General features: G+C 45.2%; 1 protein-coding gene across 1 annotated transcript; it reads left to right on the top strand.

Moving 5' to 3' along the window:
* The first annotated feature begins 869 nt into the window (after positions 1–869).
* On the top strand, positions 870–22,043 carry LOC115546892 (AP-1 complex subunit beta-1-like). Its single transcript, XM_030360698.1, is given in 23 exon segments — positions 870–1,488; positions 2,830–2,884; positions 3,375–3,480; positions 3,678–3,813; positions 3,990–4,235; positions 4,756–4,946; positions 5,736–5,957; positions 6,484–6,604; positions 7,013–7,108; positions 7,266–7,381; positions 7,774–7,939; positions 9,211–9,309; positions 9,610–9,869; positions 10,568–10,760; positions 11,944–11,985; positions 12,477–12,623; positions 14,615–14,760; positions 14,868–14,997; positions 15,572–15,656; positions 16,170–16,199; positions 16,202–16,255; positions 18,649–18,803; positions 19,856–22,043. Coding segments are annotated over 22 exon segments (2,853 nt in total). The 5' UTR covers positions 870–1,488; positions 2,830–2,847; the 3' UTR covers positions 19,931–22,043.
* Positions 22,044–22,559: the final 516 nt, after the last annotated feature.

The following is a 22,559-nucleotide window of genomic DNA, read 5'->3' as shown; positions in this document are numbered from 1 at the left end:
AATTCCGTTCTCCATCTTCCTCCAGCGCTCATTTCAGTCAACATTTTACTTCCTACATTTCACGGCCTAGGTGTTTCAGGATCATCTACTTTGGAAATTAAGCCTTTGCATTGCACGTAAGCAGGTATCGTTCATGTTTTATAAATCGACGTTGTTTTGTTTGGATTAAGCTACTGTCCAGATATCTAACGATAGCTTGATATAAAGCCTTCTGGGATCACAGTTCTGGCTGCCGATGATCGATAGATGGACCTCTAACCCGATTGGTGTTTTCATTATAATAGATTGTTTTCATTCTGACACTAAACCAACATGAAGGAAGCACGAATTGCGTTTCCTCCTGAGGTGTGGTATTATGGATCAGTCGTGTTAGCATTTCCTTAGCATGCAATAAACACTGCATGCTAATTTCTGCTAATGTAAGCTAAGTAAAATAGTAGGATATCCAGCCGTCTGTGGGGTTAAAGATGGGTTAAAGACATACATTGTGTGAACTCTCGGCTGTCGTTCTGTCAACCTTGTGTTTATCTTGCACCGTGTGCACATGGATGGGACTGTCTTTTAAAAGGAAGGGATTGATGGTAAGAAGTGTACGAGCAGAGTGGCGGCCAAAACGCAGTACAGGTAGCTGCGCGCTCCCGCTGTTACGGCATGCGCAGCTGTCACCGGTATTACGGTAATGGCGATGGGACCTAATTAAAGGGGCAATATCATGCTTTCTCGTCTTATCCCTGTTACATGAGTCGTATAAACGTTTTACGTATGCTAATGATGTGCCGAGATGCATCGTACCCCGACCGCACAAGTGTCAAAGTGGGAAATCTCCCAGCTTTCTTGCTACATTTCACCGAGGCACGCCCCCTTTTCATCGTATCCACTTGGAATCTGAGAGTCCACCGAGTTCAGCGAGAATAATCTTGCAACTCGACCAACGAAGATGGCTGCACCCATAACTTGATGTATTTGGTTCACGTTGGTCGTTTAATGTATATTCTAAATGCTCTTACCGATTGATTACATTGCATTTTGCTGTGTAATATAATGTAAAGTTCTGTTGTTTGTTTCGATCTGGTTTGCTAAAGAGGCTAATGTAGCTAACAATAACAATGTCCGAGTCAGGTGGAGCATTCGCTCCCACCGAAAACGCCCCTCGAGTGCGTGCTTTACTTACGTAACAGCGTGACGTCAGACCGTGCAGTGGAAGGAGCTGAAGTGCAGAAGTCGTGCGTCCGGGCTACCCTCAATGTTTACAACTACTCGGGAGGGGGGCCTTAAAAGGACATGATACAAAACAACGTGTTTGAAAGATGCTGAAAATGGTTCTGCAAAAGTGAACAGTGAGAACAGCAATGCAGCAATGAACAGCAATGCCATTACCCGTCCCCTGACCCGGTACACAAAAACAGAAACCTCACAGGGCCTGAGCGTAGCTGGTATGCGCCCAGTGCTCTGCTTCCCTGCCAACCAATGCACTCAGAGGACCAGCAGGAAAATTAACTGGTTTTCTACCCGCTGTTGTGGTTAGGTGATGGATCTTAAAAAGCTCAACCATTCTTGTCATTCTGAGGATTGACCATTTCGTCGTGGATTTCCTCATCCCCCATCCTCTGGCAAACCTTAACGAACAATTTAGTAGGAAAGTTCCACACTGATGAGACGGTGGCAAACTGCGGCCTCTCAGCTGTGAATGGTGGCAGAGTGCCCCTCGCAGTTGAATGGCGGCCGCTTCCGCAGCCGGCTATCCTGCAAGACTTCAGCACGAGGATGAAGTCTTGGCTCTCCCGTTACCAAATATCAGGTTGAAAAGCAGGGTAACCCTTGAATGCTCCTTAGTGGCTGAGGCAGGGTAGCCCTTTGACCTCCCTCTCTGCCTGATGACGCTTCCCTTCGATCCCCCGCCATTGAAGCCCTCGACCTCACAGAGCTACTGCTACGTTTGAAAAAATGAAAACAAAAAACAGCCTAAAGCATTCATGCAAAATTGTGTGAACTATTTTCTTTCTTCACAATTTAACATTTTATTGACATAAGAGCTTTACATTCAATTGAACTATTATTATTATTATATATATTTGCTTTCCTGTTTCACTTTTGGCTTTTTGAGTGTATATTTTTAGGAGGGAAAGGAGGGCTATTCTTGTGTGATTGCATCCTTATAAAATGAAAATCGGTGACGAAAGAAAAAGATTTTCTAGGCTGTGGCGTGCTACACCAACAATGGAGCCATAGCTTCCGCATTTCAAGATTCCCCATCACCACTCGACCAAGGGCTGCTTGCCAAATATGCCCCCCTGCTTAAGATCGCCTTATTACCAAATGCGTATTATATGCGTAGTATATATTTTCTGACTGGAAATGATTGAATAGGGTGATATGAAATGGATCAAACAAAAGTTCTGTACCTAGACATTTTTAAAAGATTGCTGAAATCAAGCTTTAATTTTTAGGTTCAGATCTCTCCAATCACACTATTAAGGTTACTTTGAAATCAGTTACTTTTTATTGAGTGCCGTTGTGTGGTTATTGATACTTCCACATCTATTCTAGTGTGGAATGTCCTTGCCTTTTGTCAGCATTAAACGCGGCAATCCGTACAAAGATATTATCCTGGTCTCTGCTCGATGCTAAACTGGAGATGAGCATGATCCATGATGATGTATTTAGTTATAAGTATCACAAACGAACATTGGGAGATCTTCCTTTTAAAGGTCAGCTTGAACAGGACAGTAACTGTCACTATATTTGTTCTATATCAGTCCAATACTCAGTTGTCTTTTTTGTCTAAATCTTCTCTTCTCTTCCACCTTCCTCTGTTTTTGTCATTCACAGACTTGAAAGACCATAGTCATGACAGACTCCAAATATTTTACCACCAACAAAAAAGGTAAATGATAAACTTGATTTCTATCTCACTGGAATTATTTGATATAGACCTGTACTGTATCATCTGTATTGCATGTTAATATCTGATGTGGTGTCCTTTTTTAATGATGAGCTCAACACATTATGATATTTTGCTGACTGCATTTCTGTATGGTTGGACATCAACTTCAATAATCTATAATACTGTTAAAGGGAAATCAAACCCCCTGTTCCAGTTGGTCCTACCCACTATCAAGATAAAACCTTTGCTTGCACACCTCTGGGAGAAACCTTTTTCCAGCATGAAAATCATTATCGGGGCTTCTGTAGTCAAGTGAATCATGTTTGATTCAAGTTACCTGGTGACCCAAAACAGTTGGGCAGTAAATCGAGAATTGGACTCGGATCAATCCATATCAGTACCATGCGACCCGCAACATTACTCAGCATCCAAAATAAGATGTTTTAGGGTTTGGCTTTCCTTTAACGTTGGATGTGGGCTTGCTTGATAGGTGAAATCTTCGAGCTGAAGGCCGAGTTGAACAATGAGAAAAAGGAGAAGAGAAAGGAGGCAGTCAAGAAGGTCATTGCTGCCATGACGGTGGGGAAGGATGTCAGGTACAAAAAAAGACCTTTAAAAACTCTGGATATAGATTTTTCGATAATGTATACGAATTAACATTTCAATTCCTCATAAGAACATAAAACATGTCACTGAACATAACGGTGAATTCTTGCCTGCATGATAAACATTTGTGTTTTTGTTCTTGCCTCGTTTACTTCAAATGGGTTTCTAATCGTTTATCTGCCATCAGCTCCTTGTTTCCAGACGTGGTGAACTGCATGCAGACGGACAACCTGGAGCTGAAGAAGCTGGTGTACCTCTACCTGATGAACTACGCCAAGAGCCAGCCCGACATGGCCATCATGGCCGTCAACAGCTTCGTAAAGGCAAGCCCCCTCACGAGGTCCCCCCGTCAGAGTCTGATGGACGGCCTCTTTCTCTAACCTAAGGTCTAGGAAGATGAAACAGATGTACAGACAGTTGTCTGTACAGACAGTACAATTCACAAACTGATGAATTGTGCCCCAGCCCTCTTGACGTCCCTCCTCCATGTCCCTCGTAGGACTGCGAGGACCCCAACCCTCTGATCCGGGCCCTGGCCGTGCGCACCATGGGCTGCATCCGAGTGGACAAGATCACAGAGTATCTGTGCGAGCCGCTGAGGAAGTGTCTGAAGGACGAGGACCCCTACGTTAGGAAGACGGCGGCGGTGTGCGTGGCCAAGCTCCACGACATCAACGCCCAGATGGTGGAGGACCAGGGATTCCTGGATTCCCTGAGGGACCTCATCGCCGACTCCAACCCCATGGTGCGGCCTCACACCCGACACTGTCCCCCACACCGTCATCTTAGCGGAAGCTCATTAATGGTGCCATCCTGCACTATAAAGGGAGCTATAGTGTAGTTGCCTATAGTGAGTTTGTATGAACTATGTTCTGTTCTGTTTGGCCAAAACAATGACAGACCTGTATGACCCAAACCCTGTTATGCCGCGAAAACGTGAAATTGCACTGAAGAAGTCACTTCGTCGGGTGAAGACAGCAGCTTGCTGCTGTTGAAGAGCTAGTGGGATGTGCATAGTAGTACATCAACTCTCCGTTTAAGATGCAGCAGGTTGTCCACGCGAATGTCTGGTTAAAGAGCAGGTATATCTCTTGCTTTGAGCGTGAGATAGAGGAGTGCATCATTTAAACAGCTGGTGATCAGCACTTATTGATACTTTTCCCACCTTCTCAATGACATAGCTTTACCTCAGCTGCAATGCGTCCCAGTAGCATTGCTGCAAGCACGGCATCAGATCATCCATGTCGGCAATATGAAACCCTCAGGTCGTGGCCAATGCAGTGGCGGCTCTGTCGGAGATCAGCGAGTCCCACCCCAACAGCAACCTGCTGGACCTGAACCCCCAGAACATCAACAAGCTGCTTACGGCCCTCAACGAGTGCACCGAGTGGGGCCAGATCTTCATCCTGGACTGCCTGTCCAACTACAACCCTAAGGATGAGCGAGAGGCCCAGAGGTAGATGCAAAGGGGTCCGGGTGTGATATCACTGTTTATGATTGTTGGCACCAGGATCCATGACACAGAGATCCTTCTTATGTTTCTGGTCAGATATGAGATCTTTTTCTTCTTAGTGTTCTCTCTCTCTAGAGGTAGACGGAGGTAGCGATCTTTCCCAGATAGGATCACAGAAGGTTGGGGGGTAGCTAGTTTTGGTTACAAGTGCCCAATGTGCTTGGACGCAGGCCGATCATCCGAGTGGTATTGAGACTTCCATTGAATAATGAAACGCGTCGACCAATCATGGGAGTGGCTCCACACGGGCTGCTTTCCATTACTTACACACGTACAAAGATCAATGAAAACTAAGGCATTATGTTACAATGAAGGATGGAGGATGTTTATAGACTGTCATGAACAATAACATAACAGCTGAAGAAAATAGTTGATGAAATAAGCGTTGCTACAGGCGGAATTGCTAAGATAAATTGTAGCAGGTGATGAATAGAAAAGTTCTGATGAATAGAAAAGTTTAAGTATGCAGTGCAACGTGTGTTTTCCCCGTCTTCCAAACCTCAAAGAGAAATGGGAAACAACAAAAAGCCATCTGTATTTGTGGGGAATCAACGTCGGTTCCTCATTGTCCTCAGACTCTAGGTCCATTTGAAGAACGGACCTACTGGAAGACATGCGGACAAGATCATCAATAAAATATGTGTTCCACCTCCAGTGTTATGGCTGTCGCCGTGGTAACCGACCATCCTCCACGGCCTAAAGCGACCTTCTTTTTTCTGCTCCTCCCCCAAGCATCTGTGAGCGCGTCACCCCCCGGCTGTCCCACGCCAACTCGGCGGTGGTTCTGTCCGCCGTCAAGGTGCTGATGAAGTTCCTGGAGCTGCTGCCCAAGGAGTCGGACTACTACAACACCCTGCTGAAGAAGCTCTCCCCCCCCCTGGTCACCCTGCTGTCCGGGGAGCCAGAGGTCCAGTACGTGGCCCTCAGGAACATCAACCTCATTGTCCAGAAAAGGTCAGATCGCATTTTCTATTGATTTATTTTTTGACCGATTCTTTGGGCGAAGCGCGATGCAGGATCACTGTTGTTTATGAGCTGATTCAACGACGGACATGTATGTCCTGGGTGTCATAAAAGGATGTCACATGTCCTTGTAGAGCCGTAAATCTCGACGAGGTTTGATTATTTTATCAATCCATCAACAGAAAAAGTCGAAATAGGAGGAAAGTATTAATAAGGAAACATACTAATTTATAATATTCCACTTATCGTTAAGTGGAATGAACATTACTACCATGACTGTTAGCAAGTCATGGTAGTAATGGTAAGCAAGTGATGGTGAGATCTCATGGTGCTAGGCCTTAAGATTGGTCCATCCATCTTTATTTTCTTTAACCCCATTAGGTATTTCTTATTATATTATTATATATTTCCAAGCACTTGGGTTGTCTGAAAGATTTCCAAGTATCCATAACTCAATCACAATGAGTGATATTTAGTAAGCATCATTGGTCCAATGTGTGGTGTGATCTCTCACCAGGCCTGAGATCCTGAAGCAGGAGATCAAGGTGTTCTTTGTGAAATACAACGACCCCATCTATGTGAAGCTGGAGAAACTGGACATCATGATTCGCTTGGCCTCCCAGGCCAACATAGCCCAGGTACACTACTCGAGTTATGACAATACTGAATGGAAATGCCTAGCTATGCCGTTTGACACTGCGGGATGATTGGAAGAGTTGGCAATAATGAATTGATGACAAATGGATGTGACTCATCTCTTTCACTTACCTAAGATGTCGAGGACCTTGGATGTGCACGGATAAATAATTGAAAAATAGCATGACTTATTATTATTAAATATAATTAATGAATAACCTGTCATTAAAATGTAATACATAAAAGGATGGACATGTTTTACATGTTTACAGATAAGCCTGAACTGATAAGAAGGCTGAAGGAATGGACTTTCATTTTGCATCTTATGAAGTTCAGTAGTCTCGTTGGTAATAAACATTGAAGAATGGCATTCATAACGGTTGGTCGTGACTCCCACACGCCGCCCCCAGGTGCTGGCTGAGCTGAAGGAGTACGCCACCGAGGTCGATGTGGACTTTGTTCGCAAGGCCGTCAGGGCCATCGGACGCTGCGCCATCAAAGTCGAGGTAAGCTCGGAACGTCGGCGGCAATGTGGAAGCACAAATAAAGTCAGACACGAGGTGAATGCGTGTTGCTACGTGGTGTTTCTCAGACGTGCGAGTCCGAGTATTTACCCTGAGACGGGGGTTCCTCTTCACGCCATACGCTGTGTTCCCCACGCAGCAATCCGCGGAGCGCTGCGTCAGCACGCTGTTGGACCTCATCCAGACCAAGGTCAACTATGTGGTGCAGGAGGCCATCGTGGTCATTCGGGACATCTTCCGCAAGTATCCCAACAAGTACGTGCGACTGTGTGAATACAAGGGGAAGCCTGTCCTTTGTATAGCGCGTGGGAATGATCTTAATGTATTCACCAAAAAATGACATCAAACTTTTTAATTGCTGAGCCAATGAGCAACGGCGTTATACAGTTTTTGATCAATAACGGTGAGTCCATGTTCCTCAGGGCCCAACATTAACTTTTTTACTTTTTCCCTGCCATAATGAAATATTCACTATTTATTTTCAATAGTGAAAAAAGCTTTACTGGCCAAGCAATTGGTTTATTATTTAAACCAGTCCTTTTATTCTACTGCGGCCTATATGGTCAGATGTTGGTGGTATAGGCCGGGGAAGGCCGGTGTTTAACGTGGGACCCTAATCCCGGACCCTGTGCCCCCCCCCCCCCCAGGTATGAGAGCATCATCGCCACGCTGTGTGAGAACCTGGACTCCCTGGACGAGCCCGACGCGCGCGCCGCCATGATCTGGATCGTGGGCGAGTACGCCGAGCGCATCGACAACGCCGACGAGCTGCTGGAGAGCTTCCTGGAGGGCTTCCACGACGAGAGCACGCAGGTACCCCCCCCCCCCCCCCCCCCCCCCCCACACCTGCTGGATCCAAGTGTCCCTCCCTACGCGTTGCGTTGAACTTGAAGCATGTGCCTGAACTTCCCTGGGTGAGTGCGATCGTACCTCTCTAGGGGGTTAGCTGGGAGGTACTCACCGCGGGACCACAGTCGTGCCATGCGGGCAGCTCTCTCGGACACGCCCGTACCGGTACCTCGGCTCGGTGGGGTGTGCCGTCGGTCCAGGCGACCAGCCCGCGCGCTTTGATCAGGTCGTTCAGTTTCTCCGCCGTGTATATGGCCAGTGCGGCCAGGACTCCCAGGACTCTAATCTCAATGGGACTTTCCTGGTTAAATAAAGGTCAAATAAAAAAAAAAAAAATATGCAAAACAAAGTTCTTTATTATTTCCAGCCTAATGGGACCTCAGCACTGCCCCCTCTGTGTGACGTCAGTACTGCCCCTATCCATATGCACACTAAAGCTCCAATCCTAATATCGTAAAAGTCCTCTTCTTCATTTGTTTGTACAGACCTCTCCTGTTTCATGGGTTGTTGTTTTGTTTTACTAAAGTGCAGACTTCTATCTATTTAATTTAGATTGTATCCAGATTAAAAAACAGTATTTGTTAACATGTAAGGCACAATTGGCTCAGCCTGTTTGAACGTAGGGGTGATGTTCGAGAGATCTCCCACTTGATACGACCTTGCACGTCCTGTGTGCGCAGGCACACGCAGGCTTCAGGGTTGTACCACTTGTATGTACACTCTCAGGGACGGGCGGAGACTGAACGACCTTGTTTCCAGTTACACTGCTTTTGATCGATTCCTGGGAAACTGAGAGGAATTTGGATTCACTCTTTTATTTTAGAGTTAATTTACCCACAATTGTATGTTTTAATTAGTAGTTGTGTAGCATCTTGTCCAAGCTATCTTTTTTGTACACGGGGAACGGGTTAAATTAGCGATTGTTGGTGCTTTGAACTCGGTTCTATGAACATCCTTACTGTACCAACAGCAATGTATTGTTGTTTCTCTTCCTTCTGACAAATGTACTTTGTCTTTGGATAAAAGTGTCTGCTAAATGCCCTAGGTGTAAATATAATAGGACTACATTTTGATTCTATCTTCATTAAGTTGGCGACCTTGGTACAACCTCAATATAACACTAGAGGGTGTATATAACACACGCCCGCTAGGGTAATGTTGCCTCACTGGACGGCGTTGGGGCGACGACGTGTAGCGTGTGTATAGCTGACGGATGTTGCGTCCTCCGTCCTCAGGTCCAGCTCACTCTGCTGACCGCCATCGTCAAGCTGTTCCTCAAGAAACCCTCTGAGACCCAGGAGCTGGTCCAGCAGGTCCTCAGCCTGGCCACGCAGGTGAGCCACACACACTCACACACACACTCAGTCAGTCAGTCAGTCAGTCAGTCAGTCAGTCAGTCAGTCAGTCAGTCAGTCACTCCAGACATTCTTTCTTTACCCTTTCTCCACCCACACCTCAAAATAATCAATTTCCTTGAGGGAGTCATCCCAAAAGGTTCAATAAAGCCTAATCTAATCTAAAATGTAGGGCATAATGTAGTTTCAGATAACGAAGATAAAAAGATAAACAAAACAATTAAAAGTCTCGTTATTTTTTCTATAAATATAATTACTAAAGTTATCTTTTGTCCCCAGGACTCTGACAACCCGGACCTGCGCGACAGGGGCTACATCTACTGGCGCCTGCTGTCCACCGACCCAGTCACCGCCAAGGAGGTGGTGCTGTCCGAGAAGCCCCTGATCTCGGAGGAGACGGACCTCATCGAGCCCACCCTGCTGGACGAGCTCATCTGCCACATCGGCTCGCTGGCCTCCGTCTACCACAAGCCCCCCAACGCCTTCGTGGAGGGCAGCCACGGCATCCACCGCAAGCACCTGCCCATCCAGCACAGCAGGTCAGGCGCCACAGCCCAGTGTTGACCACTGGCCCCGTCACACAAACCCTTCTGACCCGTATGGCCCCGTAAGGTCACATGACCTGGGAGCCATCCCTTTTAGTGTGTCTGCCTGTATTCAGGGGTCTCCTGTGTAGTTTCATGGTGACTCCTTGCGTGCTGTGTGTCTGTCTACGTGGTGTGGTAACCCCTTATTTGTGAACATGATTGTGTTGGTTGAGGACGATACAATGCCTATCTAGAGAGTTTAGCCAATAGGAGCTCAGCAGATGTTGTGGTCTGAATGGCTACGAACGGGCCAGCTAACTGCAACGGCTTCACCATCTTAATGCTGACTGTACTTTGAATGAGGTCCTAAACAGTTAAACATTACAACATTACACAACAGGTTATTTTTACATCGCATGTTTATGATGCTTTAAATCATGTATCCCTGGGAAGGATTTCCAGTGAAGAGCAGATAATCCATTGAATGCCTGAAGACAGAAGGGCTGGGAAACCGTCTCTGCCCGCAGAGTAGTCCTGGCAGAGGGTGGGTGTCTGCCAGGACTACTCTGCTGGCAGACACGGTAGGCGTCTCTGCACGGTTTGCGTCCCAACAGCGTGCAAACACGTCCCAGCGTGTTGAATGACTCTCATGGCCCGTCCCTCATCGTTCTCTCCCCCCCCCCCCCGTCCGTCCCCCCGTCCGTCCGCAGCACGGAGACCGGGGAGAGCCCGGTGAGCAGTGGGCCCGCCCCGGCCATGGACCAGACCAGCGTGATCCCCAGCCAGGGGGATCTGCTGGGGGACCTGCTCAACCTGGACCTGGGCCCCCCCGTCAACGTGCCCCAGGTGTCCTCCATGCAGATGGGGGCCGTGGACCTGTTGGGAGGAGGGCTGGACAGCCTGGTGGGGGACAAAATACTGCTTATTACAACATGTAGCACGTTGCAGTCCGCAGAGCTGGTTTTGTTTTTTATGTATTTGATTGTTGTAATGCAAATCTCATGAAGGAGCCCCAAAACCCACCCGCCACAAATCAAAACTTTCATATCATAAAATGTGTTGGTTTAGAATAATACAAAAGTGTAAATAAATGTAAAAAGTGGAAGGCGGATAAATCCCTTATAGGAGTTCACTCCCTGTCTCCCGCTACTCAACACTAACACGCGTGACTGAAAGGAGTCTTTCCTTCTCCCTCGCCCGCAATGCGGGCGAGAAGCCTGTTCCGTCAACACCTTTCCTCAAGGTTATGGTGTGTGTATTCTGTAGGTAGTCTAGGCCGTCCATTAAACAGGCGAGAATGTGTTGCCATTCACCAGCAAATCTGTCAACACGACCTCTGGAGAGAGAATTCCATTTTTCTAAAGCCAGAGAACGCAACGTGACGGCTGTGAGCCTTGAACATCCTCCAAACACGAGTGGTTCCGGATACATGCTGGACAAATAGGTTTTAATTGAATGGAAAGTGAACTGCCTTGTACTCTATTAAGTGAGCTACCATGGCACACCATCTATCTGTGTTCTATTAGATTTATCTGCGTAACATTATCACAAGGTTCTAACTAGTGCTATTTTAAATACTTTTTCTTGATGGCTTACTTGTGTTGTTTGGAGAGTTACATTTTCCCCCGTTGACTGTTTTTACAAATGTCCAAAAGGCTAATCAAAATAAGCTCACAAAAAACGCGTGATACCAACAAACCCCAGAATCACAATGCTTTCTCTCCAAAGCCTTATTCAGTGTGTACTTGTTAATGTACCCAAGAAAATATGGGACTACAATTATACACCGTTCCAGCAACACCTATTTCTGCGTACACATATAGTTTGTAAAACTATTCAGAAATCTGTAGGATGGTACCATTAATTTTTTCCTTCACAAAGATAAAATTGATGTTTTCTTTTAAAAGAAGTATTGCAGAAGCAAAGAATCTGTTGTTCACTGTTGCTAGACACCTCTCTCTCTGTCTCTATCTGTCTCTCTGTCTCTCTGTCTCTCTGTCTCTGTCTCTGTCTGTCTCTGTGTGTGTGTGTGTGTGTGTGTGTGTGTGTTTGTAATGCTTGGGGTGTCCTCTCTTTTATTCTCTAGCTCGGGGGAGATCTGGGCGGAGGTGTTGGGGGAAGTCCTGCTGTAAGTTCTGAAGCCCCTCGTGTTGAAGCCGGCCGTCTGCATGCTTCCTTGCTTAAGTTCAGTCAGCTCTGTCAGTTGACAAAGCTAGCTAGCTAAGGTTTACATAAATAATCATAATTCAGCTGGACTCGTATCCAGTATTGGCCTGGGTAAGAGGCCGATTGCATCTTCCCTAATCTTTCCCTCTTTCAAGGAATTTCAAGTGCAAGGTCGAAGTTTTATGTGTCACCTAAAACGCACACACATACAAATAGCACTGACATGCTCACAGTGCCTGCCCCTTTCATTGTGCTTGGACAATAAATTATTATTATTATTTTTATTTTTTTTTTCAAGTATATTACCAATAAATTATATTCGAGTAAACGGATAAAATAAAACTACATTTGTATATTAAATGGAGCAAAAAAAAAAAAAAGAATCTTGGACTGGCTGACCGAATCCACTGATGTCAAATGTCATCAATCAGATGTTGTGATTCCCTCCCCCAGGTGGGGCAGAACTTCATCCCGTCCTCGGTGCCCAACACGTTCGCCCCGTCGCCCACGCCCGCCGCCCTCAGCAGTGGCCTCAACGACCTGTTCGAGCTCTCCACCGGCATGGCCAACACCACCGGGGGCTACGTCATTCCCAAATCCGTGAGTGGAGGCCAAAGCACCGTCAGGTCGTCTATGACGCTAGCACATTCCTTAAAATAGAAACGTACGGGTTGACGCCTTCCCGCTGTTGAACTGGTGACACGAGCTGCGGAGGGAACCGATACCAAATACAAGGTTAAAAGTGGAACGCAGCAGGCCTCACCTGTACTCTGCTGCACCAGGGGCACCCCACCTTAGGTGAACACTTACTCAAAAATGCCCTCAGAGACTTGCGTATTCAGGTTTCCAGATGTGTAATAATCCCTGTGAGGTGAGTATGCGTTTTTCTGGGCACCCTAGCAAGAACGTGTTGGGAGTCAGTGAGACATGGCGACACCGCGGGCAAAAGGCAGAGATAGATAGTGCATGTAAAATAACTAGAGCTGTCAGTTAAACGCGTTATTAACGGCGTTAACGCAAACCAAATTTAACGACGTTAAATTTTTTATCGCGCGATTAACGCAATTATTTTATAAAAAAAAAAAAAAAAAAATTCTTTGGCTCAAAACAAAGAAGCAGTAGCCTGACTGCTATGTTCAAATGACATTTGTTCAAAGCAGTCGTTTAATTGCACTATAGGCTCTTTTTTTGTATCGTCCTGTTTTGATCAGTGTATATGCCAATGTTGTTATCAATAAAAAATCATTTGCACAAGGCAAGCCGATGCACTTCACCATGTTGATAAGAGAATTAAAATGAGAAGAATTATGGGACAAAAAAATCAAGGGATATTTAGCATAGAAAAATAATTTGTGATTAATCGCGATTAATTAGAGTTAACTATGACATTAATGCGATTAATCACGATTAAATATTTTAATCGCTTGACAGCTCTAAAAATAACATGATGATAAAGACTCATTTTGGTTGCTGGGATATAACAGGCAGGTTGGGGATATGCTAGGCCCCTCTTAGCCGCGTGCTGCCTGAGGTCGGTACACTGCAGTAATACAGGCCCACATTTAGACGAAATTTGCAGTGGTAACCGGTTTTCCAAATGTAATTTGCAGGTCATTAACTTTCACATTGAGTTACAAATGAATTAAATATACTCTCATGTATCCGTAGGACTAGACACGTTGTAATGGGCGTGGCCTAGAACCTTGCTTGGTAAACCCTGGGAATTCACAGGGTGTGGACTCGAAGCTCGTTCATCTCGGGGCAACCGGTATTTATAAACAGAAAACCCTGTAGCGCTGTGCTATGCACGGTTTGGAAACCTACACAGAGCTCAACACAAATGGCCACTGGTCTCTACTTGTTCTGCTGTGCACTCTCATTGATTAACATGTGAGCGGATTAAAAACACATCTACTCCCATGTTGATCAGATGGATGCATTTCTTTACAGGCTCTGCTAGGCAGAGGCTCCTGAAACCATTGTAGCTGCACGCATATAGTTGGGAAATGGATTGAAAACGGACTCATCTGATGCAACAAATGTATACTCATAATAATAATAATAATAATAATAATAATAATAATAATAATAATAATAATAATAGTGATAATGATGATTGTTTGCATAATTATTCTTGGCAATCTCAGGCCTTCACTGAAGGCGGGGAAGGTCCAGAGAGAGAGAACGACTCTCTTATGTATACACGCATAAAATCGACCCGGCTATTATGTGGCTTGTGAAAAATCGACATTATCTTCCAAATGTACCGCAGGACTGCAGAGACGCTCTCAAGACTCACTAGTTCAGAGTTCACCTAGACTCGGAATAGCCACCCCCTCCCACCCCTCCTACGCAGTTATTGTATGTCGTACTTAGTTATAGCACTTAGTTGTGTAGCATCTCATCCTATCTCTGTTGAATACGGGAAGTGGGTTAACCTAGTGATTTTTTGTGTTTGCCACTTGGTTCTATGAACATCCTAACTGTACAGACAGCCATATGTTGTTTCACCTTCTGCTGACAAATGTACTCATCGTAAGTCGCTTTGGATGAAAGCGTCTGCTAAATGTTAATGAGATGTCGTGTGCTAGGTGTGGCTCCCAGCCGTCAAAGCCAAGGGTCTGGAGATCTGCGGGACGTTCTCTCGACGCCAGGGACACATGTACATGGACATGACCTTCACCAACAAGGCCCTGCAACACATGTCGGACTTCGCCATCCAGTTCAACAAGAACAGGTGACCAACAGCACACTCCGGCCGTCCACATGGCCTCCAAACACCCGCCTTTGAACGTGTTGTGCGTTGTGGCTTCAGCTTTGTGTAACTGCTGTTGTGGCTTGTAGCTTCGGGATGATCCCCACCAGCCCCCTGCCCATCCACACCCCCCTGATGCCCAGCCAGACCATCGAGGTGTCCCTGCCTCTCAACACCATCGGGCCGGTCATGAAGATGGACCCTCTCAACAACCTACAGGTACCCACACCTTCAGACAGAACCGAGCTTGGACCGTTGGTGAGGAAATGCTCTCATACATTAGAAAATCATTAGCATGGTGGTTCTTCCTTTTTCAAATAAATACATTCCTCTTAGAGCCATATTTAGTAAATGTCTTGTTTGCATACTTTGAGTTATTGTTTTGTATTATATTTGATTATTATTAAGATTGCATATATTAGCATGGACCCATATGGCTTCCGTAGAGTCATGACGTCAAAGATCATGGGCGGGAAAATTCAGTTTGAAGCCTGAAAAACAAAACTTATTTGGATTTCATGCCTTTGATTGTTTTGTTCCCTCTTTCAAGTAAAATATCAAACTAACTCCAGAGACATGTCATTAGGGAGCCAAACTCATTGCGCCTTCAGGCTTACCAAGTGTTGTGAAGAATATGTGGAAAGACAACGCTACAATTCTACGCACGGCAGTCCAATACAAACAGTGTTCCATATATTCACAGGAGCGGCATTGCGTGGTCAGTTAAACTACAGCGTGTCGTTCATAGTGTGGAGGCCAGGTCTAAGCACTGCTTTGGTTCCTGTGCACACAGGTGGCCGTGAAGAACAACATCGACGTGTTCTACTTCAGCGGGCTCATCCCCCTCAACATATTCTTTGTGGAAGATGGAAAAATGGGTATGTGTTGAAGTCCCAACCCCTTATCCTTAACAGGAATTGTATGTTACACTGAGTGTGACTTAAAGGTGCTGTAGGTAGCATTAACCAAGATTTTAGAGAGTGAGATTTTTCTAATAAGCCAAAAACTGTCTCCTTTCACCAATCTTGACCTGCCGTTGAAGTGGTGCAAACACGCACCTGGGATTGAAAGGCAAGATGGATTCCCTGAACCAATCAGGGAAGAGAGTTCCTGATCAGTCAGAATTGAGCCGAGACCGGTCCAAAATCTAAATCCTCCCATGCAGAGCGAGGAGCCATCAATCTGAACCGTTATTCTCAGCACGTATTTCCCTAACTGAAAGCTGATGGATGGTTATGGCCTTCCTAAGAAATCACAGAATGAATGATCAGAGGACAGCCATTTGTGCTTCAGCAGTTAGTAATCCTAGAGGAGCCTACGATAAGGGTAGGGTTGAGCCAGGCGCAGCAAGGATGAGTGATGGCGAGCGCCAGTTACCTTGTTCTCCACAGAGCGCCAGGTGTTCCTCGCCACATGGAAGGACATCCCAACGAGAATGAACTGCAGTACCAGATTAAGGAGTGCCACCTTAATGCAGGTATGTGCTCAACGGTGACCTGCATTTCCGAAATGTCCGTTATTGTATAATGTTGTGTTGCATTAATGAATTGCGGGTTGTGTTGGGATATTATCACGGGGTAAATGATCCCTAGGGCAAAAGAACGATGGTGTTAGAAGTTGAAGATATTCCTACACTGTCAGAATATGGCCTTCACGGCTCTTCCTAATCCATCTCAGCATTGATTTGTATCCCATTGTCAAATCATACAGCTGACATTGACTGCTTCCCCCCCCCCCCCCCCAACCCCCACCACCTTTCTACAAATCTATAATAAGACCGAGAGAGCTATTACGATTCATTTTACTTTTCCTTTTACCGATAGATGCAAGACCCATCATCTCCTCGACGTAATCCAAAAACCACCCGTCCTCCATGTTTCCCTTTCAGAGAGCTTTAAGACCCTACAGGCGTGCGTTTCCGTTGGCTGGCAGTGGAGTGGCCGGCCACCTGTAGAGCAGCAACAAGCCGCCACGTTATAAGAGCACCAAGGACGTGCCGCACCCAGGTTCTCCAAATAGCTCGCCCCTGTCCCTGTAGCGTGTGGTGGAACAGCTAGTCGGACCCGGCTGCAGTAGTGGTCCTCTTCCCCCCCCGTAGTCCGTGTGTTGGTTAGCATAGTCGTAACGTTGGAAGCCTGAAATGAAGCGGGGGTCCAGGGATGTGTTGATACAGGTGGGACATGTGGCTCATTGCATCCGGCCCCTTCAAGGCTAGCTTTGTTTTACAATGAATATTCTCCATGACGACACAATGAGTCCCTCGGACCAACCTCGGCTCCACGTGAGCCTCCGAGCGGCGAGTCTAATGTGTGCAGCGGAGACCTTTTGGATTTGGCTGGGAAACGGCAGCTTAGTAATCAATGTCTCTCTCCCAACTCAATAAGGGCTGAACTTCCGTCCTCTACGGCGAACTCTGGGGTCAACTCTCCACTTTCATGACATTATTCTTATCTTATCTTATTGCTCGTAATCAATGTTCAAAGAGGCGATTTGGGACGCGCCATGTGGAGCACATGACGGCAAGTTAACGCAACGCCCAGTGATTTAGTCACAATTAATTATTAATTTAACACAATTACTATTTAGTTGCAGCCTTTGAACTGTATCTGTGCACCTGGTTCGGACCTCTTCAGGTGGATGTCAATTCAGAAAAATGATGTTTTGTTGTTATTCTCCGGACCTGAGTCTTGTTCTGAATTTATGAAGCACTCCAACAAGAGCTGTATGTCCCCCTCACAAAGGTCTGGGTAGCACAGAAAGACCCAAATAACGAGGCAATTATCTTTCTGCACGCAAGAGGCGTAATTATGGATCCTAATCCTAATCCATGATGCACTCTGCCCAGAATCGTGCTGTAATTGGTTGCCGACGCACTTCTTACTAAACATTACCATCTGTAACCCAATACCTTAACTTAACCATCTCTTACCTTATGCCTAAACCATCTCTAACCTAATACCTTAACTTAACCATCTCTAACCCAATACCTTAACTTAACTATCTCCAACCTTATACCTAAACACCTCTAACCCAATATCTTAACCTAATCTCTAACCTTCTACCTAATGGCCTAGTACCTAAACGTAACCATTTCTCCCTTGGTACCTAACAGCACAACAATCTCTATCCCAATAGCTAAACCTAACCATCTCCTTTTTAACCTAATACCTAAATGTCCTTTGCCACACTCCACCGAGGTGACTTTTCTGGGCTCCTACAGAACACGACAAGGGTGATCCACTTTCATACAGGGGATCTCTCCCTGACTGGGTTCACACCAAAGGCAAAGCCCATCCATGAGTACACAGGTTTGATCGTGGGGGAGGGAAAGCTGATAGGCAGTCACAACAAAGCATCACACGAAATCCACGCCTCCCACACTCTACTCAACCACCTCTGACCTAATACCTAAACTTCACCATCTGTTATGTAATCCATAAACTTAATCTTCTCTGACGTAACCCCTAAACTTCACAGTCTCTAACCTTACACCTAACCCTCTCTAAGCTAATACTCAGGCCCAATCCCATTTCTACCCCTTACTCCTTCCCCTTACCCCTCCCCCTTGTTTTGAAGGGGTTTGTAAGGATTGGGCCTTAGGCCCAATCCCATTTCTACCCCTTACCCCATCCCCTTACCCATTCAAAACAAGGGGCAGGGGTAAGGGGAAGGGGTAGAAATGGGATTGGGCCTTTGACTCAAACATCTCTGAACCAATCCCTAATCAAGACCATCTCTCACCTGGTGAGCCAATCACAGCGTGAGCCTCGGCAGCGTGTGTGTGGGGTCTTACCCCGAGCTGCGGGGTGTGATCCATCATCCCCTGTCCAACAGTAGTGAACCAATGAATCCTCCCCTGTGGTCTCGCAGACACGGTGTCGGGCAAACTGCAGAGCAACAACATCTACACCATCGCCAAGAGGAACGTGGAGGGCCAGGACATGCTGTACCAGTCCCTCAAACTCACCAACGGCATCTGGATCCTGGCCGAGCTCCGCATCCAGCCCGGGAACCCCAACTACACGGTACGAGAACTCCCCCAAAGGCTTTCGCTTTCAAACCGGGGGATATCATGCTTTTTGACTTTTCCCTTTGCTTTAGACCAGGGGTCACCAACCTTTTTGAACCTGAGAGCTACTTCATGGGTACTGAGTCATACGACGGGCACCCCGTTTGATACACTCTTCTGAAATAACAAATTTGCTCAGTTTGCCTTTAGTTATGTATTACTATTAACGATGATTAATGATACTCATCTATGTGAAGACATGTTAATTAATTAAGTCATGTTAATGATTTCTCACAATAATTATCAACAATGACTTAAAAAAGATGGGAAAGAGTTGTTCAAGAATGAGTAGTGCTATGTTTAGAACAGGCCTGCGGACGCCTCATAAGGTCCTTGCGGGCGCCCTGGTGCCCGCGGGCACTGTGTTGGTGACCCCTGCTTTAGACTGCTACATGACATTGGTACGCATGTTTTACGTCTGCTTAGCTAGAAAAATTGACGTCTGAGCATGGCAGAGTAGTCGTGCCCACCGAGAATGCCCCTCAATAAGTGGGTGAAACAGCTCGTTTGCGCTAAAAAAATTCTTCCATAATAGTGTGGGACTTTGCAGAAACACACGCAAACCGTTCGACCAATCGCAACAGAATGGGCGTGTTGACCAATCACAGCAGACTAGGGCAACTCGGGAGGGGGGGGGGCTTAAAGCGATACGATACAAAACGGATAGTTTTTGAAAGATGCTGAAATTGTATTTGCAGAAATTGACAGTGTGAGAATAATAAGGGGTATTCCTAACACACAGGCATCATGTAACCCTATTCTAGTTGTACCCCCAAATCCAATTATTAACACAAAAAAAGCATGATATGGGTTCTTTAACAAACCACTGATCTCCACCAAGTTGACCTCCGGCTGGCATTCAAGTCGGTCAGGAACTGCATGAGCGTTAGCGTGTTTCAAGCTAATGCTCCTGGCAGGCGTTTGGTTGCGCTGCAGTACCGTACAGTACAGTACTGAGTGTCCTCTGTTCCTCTGTGTTTATGCTCATGTCCCTTCTGGTTTCCACAGCTCTCCTTGAAGTGCAGGGCTCCCGAGGTTACCCAGTACGTCTACCAAGTGTACGACTCTGTCTTGAAGAACTGAGGACCACCTTTTAACCCCCCCCCCCCCCCCCCCTACCACACACACACACACACACACACTCCACACCGCTCCCAGGCCCACCCCGACACTCCCTTACCCCTAGAGAGAGCGCTTACCCCCTCTGGCCGTCGCTAAAAACGTAATTGCAAAACTGAAAGGAAACCGGGACCACAGTGAAATGCTTGCATCACGGGGACACCGTGAGGAGAGCATGGGGGACCGTTTGAGTCCCAACAGCTAATTATCCTCTGGGTCTACTGGCAGAAAAACCTCTGCAACAAACATTAACCGGTTGCACCAGGACTAACCAAATTAACAATTAGATTCACTCTTCAATCTCAGACTAGTCCTCCGCTACGCACCGATGCATAGGTGTGTCTTCGGGAAAGGATATTCGTATCTCCACCCATCGGTGGTACCCGCACACTGTTGGCGTTCCTTTTAGTTTTGAGCAATTACTAGTTGTCCCCCATCAGCGCGGAAGCACCCCGGTTCAGTCCGACCTTGTGAAAATGTAGCCACTATTCCAACTTAAACTTTGGTGTCTTAAATGTTGTAATCCGTGATCTATAGTGAAATCCTGTCGGTAGCAAAACTATATATCTATTATCTTTTTTCCACAAAGCCATTGGTGTTTTTGTACTGTGAAGATTGTTTTGCTTTTTATTTTAAGTGACTTTTAGTGATTACTATGAACTGACCCCCCCCCCCACCCCATGCATTCCATACCTAATTTTCTGTTGTTCTCTTGACATGCAACAGTGAGAGAGGAAGAGTCAGGTTGTCATGGTGTTTTAAAGACTAGCATTCTGTCATTGGTTATTGGACCACTGTAGAGCACCCCAAATCAAATAAGATAGTGATGTTTTTATGATAAGTGCCAATTTCTTCTTATTTTCCTTTGCACCAGTACACCACTAACTCTGTAAAAGCATATCTTTGAACAGTGGTAGTTAAGCTTTGTAATTGTATGACTGCATTTCCATTCTCCTTTTGCCCTGCATCTACCTCTGCATTATGTTCATTTCTTTGCCAATTTTCAGGATAATAATTCAACAATTAATGTAATTGTTGTTGTTTTTATTACTTGTGCAATTGCTTTCTGCAGCATTACCAAAAGCAAAGACCCGTATATCATTCAAGTGAGTTATAATTAAATGCCCCGTATGCTTCACACACATTGCTATAAAGCAATCCAATAGGATTTTTACGCAGAAATACAATTGCATTTTCTTGATGAGGAGCGACATTGCCCTTTTCCTATATAGAAGCCGATAACCTAAATTGAATTTGATTGAAAGTAAAGCTGATTTTAAAATTAGTTTTTAAATGTATGTGCCATGTTGGAAATGAAACGGTTAAACTGATATGTTTGGTTGATTTGCAGTTAAAATTCATTAATGCAATTTCATAATTGCAATATACTGTTGCTATGTTCTGTGCGAGTATTACATGAACATAGTTCAATAATGTTTTGATGTTTGTTTTTTTCTCTTTTTATTGCTTAATTTAAAGATGCTGTAGGTGAGATTTAAGAGCGATTATTTTAGTTTAATTAGTAAGAAATGCCATTGCCATCCGTCAGCTATTAATGAGTGAAATGCTCTGAAAATATATTTTTGGGTGACTGCTTGCCTCCCTCGGTATGAGGTCATCTAGCTTTGACACTGCTCCTGACTAATATCTTACCAATCAGGGCATCTCTTCACTGATTGGTTTGGGGATCCATCTTGTCTGTCAATCACAGGTATGTGAATATAACACTTCTCAATGGTGGAGAAACGCAGGGAGGGGGGATGTTATTTTGGTTGTTTTAAAAGTCTTAAAAGTCTCTCTTTACAACTCTAAAATCGTACCAACAGCAGCTTTAAGTCGGGTAAGCTCATTCATTACTGGGATGAGGCTGTTTCTTTGCACTCATCCATTTTACAGTTGGAGTTTATTAAAAGGACACCAGCAATATAGAATATCTAGATTGAGCTATCATGACAGATTGACAAAATTGAGAATTGCTAGCAAAGGTATCATGTATCTGTTGTACTTTAACAATAAATATATTGCAAATGATGTTACTGTAACCCCTCCACATACGAATAAAATACCCTAATTATTAGCTCATCGCATTATCATCGTTTTCAAGTGCTGAACCATGTTGGGGATTTTCAAGCCAGTCATCAGGTTTAATGGAGTACAAACATGCTCCCCTCACTAGTGGGGTTGTACCAATGCAACTTATTTCAGAGGACAGAGAAGGGAGACTGATGCATGAAGGCCTATGATAGAAGTGATTTCCCCTTCATCACAATAGAGGGAGTGCTGATTTGATTTGATTTTATTTTGAAATAATTATTTGTTTAAGCTAAAAGATATACAAATTACTGTACAACATTTAGAAAAAGTTTTGTGATATATCCCAATCACAAATTTGATCTACTCATTGTACTTTTTTGTGTTCATCTGTGAGGGCTTCATGAATATGTTTGTTTGGGCAAATATCATCATAACCTTAATATAAATACACATTTTTGATGAACCCCTAAAATTATATTTTGTGCAATTACTGTATAGATGTTCTTCTATAAATCCAGCTCAATCATATTGTTTCAAACCTGTGCATATGCCTTGGAAC

Source organism: Gadus morhua, chromosome 7, assembly GCF_902167405.1.
Source record: "Gadus morhua chromosome 7, gadMor3.0, whole genome shotgun sequence".
In the NCBI taxonomy this organism is placed as follows: Eukaryota; Metazoa; Chordata; class Actinopteri; order Gadiformes; family Gadidae; genus Gadus; species Gadus morhua.
The sequence above is the reverse complement of the archived record's forward strand: the minus strand, read 5'-3'. Positions and strand labels throughout refer to the sequence as shown.